This window comes from Echinops telfairi, unplaced genomic scaffold (genome assembly GCF_000313985.2).
Source record: "Echinops telfairi isolate 266 unplaced genomic scaffold, ASM31398v2 ScPeMD7_7453;HRSCAF=8491, whole genome shotgun sequence".
Lineage (NCBI taxonomy): Eukaryota > Metazoa > Chordata > Mammalia > Afrosoricida > Tenrecidae > Echinops > Echinops telfairi.
This window is the reverse complement of record NW_022111353.1, coordinates 988000-994917: the sequence shown is the minus strand read 5'-3', so window position 1 is coordinate 994917 and position 6918 is coordinate 988000. Positions and strand designations below refer to the sequence as shown.

General features: G+C 47.2%; 1 protein-coding gene across 1 annotated transcript in view; it reads right to left on the bottom strand.

Moving 5' to 3' along the window:
- Nucleotides 1-5332: 5332 nt before the first annotated feature.
- Nucleotides 5333-6918, bottom strand: part of TRIM10 (tripartite motif containing 10) — a 6777-nt gene continuing 5191 nt past the window's right edge. The window contains 2 exon segments of the mRNA XM_045298712.1: nucleotides 5333-5850; nucleotides 5976-6109. Coding sequence (XP_045154647.1) covers nucleotides 5333-5850; nucleotides 5976-6109 — 652 coding nt within the window.

Genomic DNA, 6918 nt, shown 5'->3' with positions numbered 1-6918 from the left:
GTTGCTTCTCAGCTAGATGGCTGCTTGTTTATCTCCAAGCCTTTAAGACTCCAGACACTATTATCTTTTAATAGCTGGGCACCCTCAGCTTTCTTCACCACATTTTACATGTTCTTATATATGCTAAGTGTCTGCTGAAGGATTTAACAGATTGTAAGCATTTAAACAGGCAGTTCCATCTTCTGATTCCAATTCCTCAAGGAACCCTGGTGGCCTAGCCAGTTAGGCATTGGGCTGTTAAACTGAATTTCAGAAGTTCAAACCCAGCAATTGGTCTGCAGGAGAAAAAAATGAGTCAGACTGCTTCCCTAAGAATTTACAGCCTCAAAACCCTTGTGGAGCAATTCCATCCTGTCCTCTCTCCCCAAGGTCATCATCGGTGAAGGTTGACTTGAGAGCAGTGGGTGTGTATCCCATTTTCTCAGCCGGAATTCACAATCCAGCTGCAAAGTCAGAACAAACACCCCCGGAACAATGAGTGCGGGTGGGTTGAAGTACGTTTTGTAGTGCTCGAGTGCGGTGGGAACTCACAGGAGAGACACAGTGAAGCTGGGGAAGCCAGGGAGAGCTTTGTAAGGGAGGAAAAATTTGATGGGTGGAAGAAAAAAATGAGCGATTCTAAGTCATACCTACTGCACACAGGAAAGCATGGAGGTAGGAATGAGTCACAACAGGTTCGTAGGCGTGTTTGCAGTTGAGCTGGTTCATCTGGAATGTTCAGAAACAGGGACGACTGGAAGGCAAACAGGAGGGGAGATGGATGATGGCAGGACATGAAGGCCCATCAAGGTTTTGAGTACGGAGTGAAGGGACACGTGGTGCTTGAGGAAAGCCAGCCTTACCTCTTGGGCAGAATGAACTAGAGGGACATATTGGGGGACTAGAAGGAACGGAACATAGGGGGAGGAAGAGTGCAGATCTTAAAAAAATGAAACACGTAATTGGTAGGCAAGAAGCTACAGGTCATGAGACCCCAAATCTAAGAATAAGACAGACTAGCCCATCTTAGTCTGGAGGCTCCACTGAAATGGGTTCAGCATCACAGAACCAGACTATGACTGGTGGTTCACACGAGGTGCACTGGCTGGGAATTGAACCCTAGCCAGCCAGGAGTGACCACCCTGAAGGTGGCAGCTAACAATCCCCATGCATTGATGGGGCTGATGTCAGAGAGAGGACTTATCCAGAAGGATTCTATCAGGAGTGGGAGAATGATGAGCTCAGAGGGTCTCTTCCTCCTAGAGAAGTCAGTTACATTTCAAGGGTCTGCCTCTTCTGAAATAGCCATGGACGTGCACCCTGTCCAGGGCAACCCAACAACAGACTGGGGAGCAGAGGCAATGGCTTACCAAGAAAGATCCTATCAGATTCGCTTGGAAATTCAACATGGTGTAAGAGTGAATAGATCACTAGTAGGTAGGGAGAGCAGAAGCAGAGGGAGTGAGAACCCAGAGCCGCGTTGCTGAGCATGTCCATCCCTGGAGTCTCCTTAGACCTTGGTTCCTATTTCTACCAGTTCTTGAGCTCACAGTGGCAGTCTTACTTAATATCAGGTCATGGACTCAGACACAGGAATTGTGTTAGGCCAGGTTGATGAGAGAAACAAAGCCAGACACATTCATGTGTGTGTAAGAGAGTGCTTTAGAGACAAGAGAAATTGCATATTGAGAAAACATCCTGGCCCAGTCCAAATCAAGTCCATAAATCTTATATTAGCTCATATGTCTGATACTAGTCCATAAATTCCTGTTTAGACTCACGCAGCACATGCAATGATGCAGAATGCAAGAAGATCACAGACCAGTGGATGAAAAGTCTTGTGGATCCAGTGGTGATGGAAGCATCTCAGAGCTGACATGGGTCTCCATGTGGCTCCTCAATAAGAAGGTGACACAGAGAGAGAATGTGGCCCTTCTCCAGGGAGAAAGAGAGGAAGTTCCCAGAATCCTCATGAGGAGGTCATTCCCACTAGGAGACATCATCAGGCTGTGACCTGATTGACAGGATAAACTCCATCCCTTCACTGTATTTATCAAGTTGACATGAAATTATGCAACTACCACAGGAGCCAAACAACCGGAATTAAAACTCTTGCTCTGCTGTATATCATGTGTTGATTTGGGGTCAGTTTCTCAATCTCCACATGTTTCAGTTCCTGCATGTATTAAACAAGATATTAATGACCATATCTACCTTACAGCAACATTGTGAGCATTAAATAAACATGTAAAACATTTATTGCAGGCCAATGTGAGATGTATATATGTTTGCTGTTATTGTTAGCATTTGATGAGTCTCTAGTCCTTCTTGTACATCTTGGTTATGTGACATATATGCACACACACACATGCACATGCCCACACATGCACACATATATACATGTGAACACACACTGACACACACACACACAGCTTCCCATGTTGTTAGTTGCCATCAAGTTCACCTCCATATCATGGGGACCCCAAGCACAATGCAAATACGGGCTGGTAATTGGTTGTAGATTATGCCTGTGATACACACTGGTGATTTTCACTGGCTAATTTTCAGACGTCAATCACCAGGTCTTTCTCACTAGCTCCTCTTAGTCTGGAAGTGCCCCTGAAGCTTATTCAGCATCACAGAACCAGACGATGACTGGTGGTTCCACAGGAGGTGCATTGGCCGGGAACTGAACTCTGGTTTCCCAAAGGGTAGGCAAGAATTCTACCACTGCCTCACCGCTGCTCTAAACGCTTCTTCCCACGAGGGCCCAGCTACATGGTGAAAAAAATTCTCTTTTCATTATTTCCACACCTGTTCTTAAACTTTCTCCGGACTTGAATGAATGTGGGTAGATCTAGGTTCTTTGTCATGGAGGTGGTACAAAACTTGGATGACACTTGTGGATGTTACAGTGAAAGACCAGCACTTCTTTGGAGTCTTGGGAAAGGACTTGGGAGCAGCAGGGCCCCAATCATTGAAACCCAAATCCTGGCTCTACAGCAGCAGAGCGGGTAGGTCGGTGGAGTTGCCTTACTTGTAAATCACTGTGTTTTAGGATCCATCCACTTCTACTCCAGCTCTACACTTCAGGAGCAAGCAAACACCAAGAACTGCTCTAGGGGAGGAGTAGGTACTAGAATGGATATGTTCACTCACTACTGTTTTATTTCTCAGTGTAAAAACTATAAATTGGTCTCCCCACATGCAAATATGCTGATCTGGTAAGAAAGAAGCTATCTCAACCTTCGCATAGACGTTGGCTTTTTACGCATACTGTGGCAAAATGTAGCAATCCCCCCAAACCCCGTTGACTGTTGTTATATTAAGACTGTTACCCGATAGACAAGAACTAGCAGGGCCAGTTGGGAGAAAAAGAGTATCTTGTCCACATTGTAGGACTAAAATCTCTTTGCTAACCTATTGCAACTACATTGTGTGAGAGATACTATGCTCGCTCTGTAATAACAATGGATAAAACAAGCCGTTAAAAAATATGTAAGAGATTCTCTACTAACAAGCATGCTAGTGGTTACAGGGAAAGAAGTGATTTCATTTGAGAAAATGAAATGCTTGGTCTGCCCAGTGGAAAAAAAACCAAAAATAAAGCCCACTGCCATAAAAAAAAACCTGTTACCCATGCTACACCATGCCTCAAGACAAAATTTCATTTATTGGTAATTAGAAATAAATAGTTCACAATATATAATTACAAAAGAACAACAATAACAAAACTATACATTGTCGTACTGCTTCCGAGTCACCCCTAGGGAGTGTGGCCGGCCTCCCAACAAGATGGAGGTCAAGGTCTCTCCAGTGGCCTTGGATCAAAATCCTTGGATTAGCAACTTACAGACTCACTGCTCCTCAGCTTTGTCTCCTTTAAGAACCAGGACGCTCATCTCTTTCATTGAGTTACCAAGGTTTGATGACACTGGCATGGGGAAGGCTTAACTTGACATGCAATGTGTACACAAACCATGCTAGCTACCAAAACAAATGATCGCAGCCATGATGATCTTGATGATCATGCATTCTGGGCTTTATATCTGCATATATGAGAACCAGCTAGCTCCTTGATCAGAGGGGACCCTCAAAGGCCCTCAGCAGAGGGGCTTCAGATGCATTTTCCTGAGCACCCATGCGTCACTTTTACAGACGCAGCTAAAATCAATAAGAATAAACAAAAATGCAAGCCACTTTTCAGTTAAATTCCAGCTCTGCTGTGAATTTCGGTTTATATAGGGTATGAAACAGGGGTCCCAGATGCCATTCCTGATGCAGTTCCTGGAACTAAGAGCCACGGGTCATCCAACTAACCCTGCAGCTCCCCACCTGCAAATCTCTTCCCCGGGACATGTCAGAGGGTGCCATGTCTGCTTTCAGGACTCATCTCTCTATGGCTCAATCCTTTCCACCATCTCCCTCCTTGATGAGGGATGCTTATCAACAGATAAAGAGGAGGACTATCCTGGGGAGTGTGCATGTGATCCCACACAGAGGTAGGTGGCGGAGGTAGGTAAGTGAAAACCAGCCCTTCTGAAGATCGGGTGAAGGGGTGGAGTTTATCCTGTCAATCAGGTCACAGCCTGATGATGCCTCCTAGTGGGCATGACCTTCTCATGAGGATTCTGGGAACATCCTCTCTTTCTCCCTGGAGAAGGGTCACATAGTTCTTTCTCTCTGAAGAAGGGTCATCGTTTATGGTCATGTCGCTTCTTGCCCTCCTCCCCACAAGACCCTCCATCATGAACCCTCTAGGAGGAGGGGGGCAGCAATATCAAGAGGGCTGTCAAGTAGCGACACGTCATGAGATCAAGGAGCTCTCTTCTCTTGAATACCATGGAAATGACCCATGATCTCTTCCCGTGAACTCCTTCAGAGGCTTGCTTTATCTTATGTATCGCCGGTGGCTATGAAGTCGCTTGGTCCATAATTGGAACATGTACATGTTTCCTGAGCGTTTGAGAAGATGAACCCCAAGACACTGGAAGACACCGAGGTGAAGAGAGGGAGGGTCCTTGTTTAAGATTACGCAACAGATCGATCACAAGGCTTGATCTTGAACCCAGGTCTTCTGGCTTCACATCCAGCACGTTTTCCCTCCACACAGCTACTCCTGTGTCTGGGACAGATGGCGAGGAGAACGGGCAGTGGCCTGCTCCCCCTGACCATTCCGTAGCCATTGGGAGAAGGGTTTCAACATCGGCTTGAAGATTATGTCACTTTGTTCCATTTTACCATTTCACAAGATTATGATCTATCTCACATCTTCCAGGGGACCCAGTCAAGGGTCAAGTTCAAACAGAACTCTCTTTAAGTCTTGGACTTAGAGCAAGCTCACAGCAGCCTCTCAGGAGCTCAGGGAGAAGTTGGATCCTCGGCCCCAGAGCCCAAAGAAAGGACAGAGCTTCTTTGTGAAGGAGGCTGTGAAGGTGTAGATGGGCGTATCAGTGGCAGCATTGGTGAAGCTCACCCAGCCCACCTCATAGTCCAGAGAAACCCGGACCTGCCGGGGCTGCTCCTCCAGGGCCAGCCGCGTGGGGAAGGAACTCAGAGCGGAGACAAAGCCCCATGCCAGCCTCACCGCCCACACCCCCTCTTCTGGCCGCATTCGCAGCTCTCCCTTCCGCTGCACGTCCTCGCTCACCACACCCACCGTGCAGCTGCCCCCATGGGTCAAGTCAACAGTCACCACCCACGTGTGTCTCCCTGATGCGAAACCTCCTTGGGCCAGAACGCAGGTGGCCCGGTCAAAACGCTGGGGGCTGTCTGGTGAGTTCTGCCACTTGTAGGAGAACTGTGCCCGCTGGTGGTCCTCAGACAAGAGGAGCTTAGGATGGGAAGTCTGGGGGTCTAGAGAAATGTTAGCTGTGGAGAAAATCAGAGGGATGCAGAAGTGAGCAGGCATGTTCTAACATTCAGAATACACCTACAAACTCCACTGGCACACACTTGCTAGTGTCATGATCACCAAGAACAGGAGTCGTGCCTACGCTGGTCAAGAGCCTGGGCATCACATGGTGGCATGTTAGAAATGCTGGATCTTAGGCCCCAGACCCACTGGATCAGAGTCTTCATTTTAGCAAGATCTCCAGGTGACGTGCGTACATGATAAACCCTGACAAAGCTTGATTAGGGGATGCTGGGAGCTCAGTTATTCAGGCCCTTCCTTGAATCTGTGTGGTCTTATGGAAGGAAATTCTGATCGCCTTAGAAGGGATCACTTCCCAAAGATGCAGGAGCCTGCTCCTATCCCTACCCCCTACAGACACCCCACACCCTTCCCTTGAAGAACACAGAGGCTGCGGACATCTTCCTTTCAGTCCAAACTTTCTAATTCCTCACTTCTTACCTTCCAGAGACCCTTATGGCTTGTTTACACACAGTCTTTTCTCCCGGAAAGCCCCTCTGACATGCCCACATGTTACCCATTCTACTTAAGCAAATCTAAACCCATCAGAATTGGTGGACCACTTTTCGACACCAAAAGCTTCAGCATACCTTACCTCAGGCGACCTTTAGCATCCCCAAATTAAGAAAAATGCATCAATTCAGACAGACCTAGAGGTTAGAGGACCCTTTCAACAGCTCCAAGACCCACAGCAGTGTTCACTAGAGCCCATTCTGTCCATCCCCTCCCCACACCCAGGCTGCGTGTCTCCTGACATCGACTGAACTACATCTGGGAAAGATCAGGGGTTCCCAGCCGTGTCAGGAATGTGATTCTCAACCTAGGTCCAAGTTTCTCTCGCCCATTAAGACAGTATCTCATTCTCAGGTAATCTTTCTCAACACATTCGGGTTCGGAATGTCAACCTGATGCCAGGTGTGTGGCTTGCATATGTGCCTGCCTTTTCTTCCTGGGTCTCCTGGGAGCCTTACCAGGATATTTATCACACATGTGACTATTCCAGTGTCATATATATATATATATAT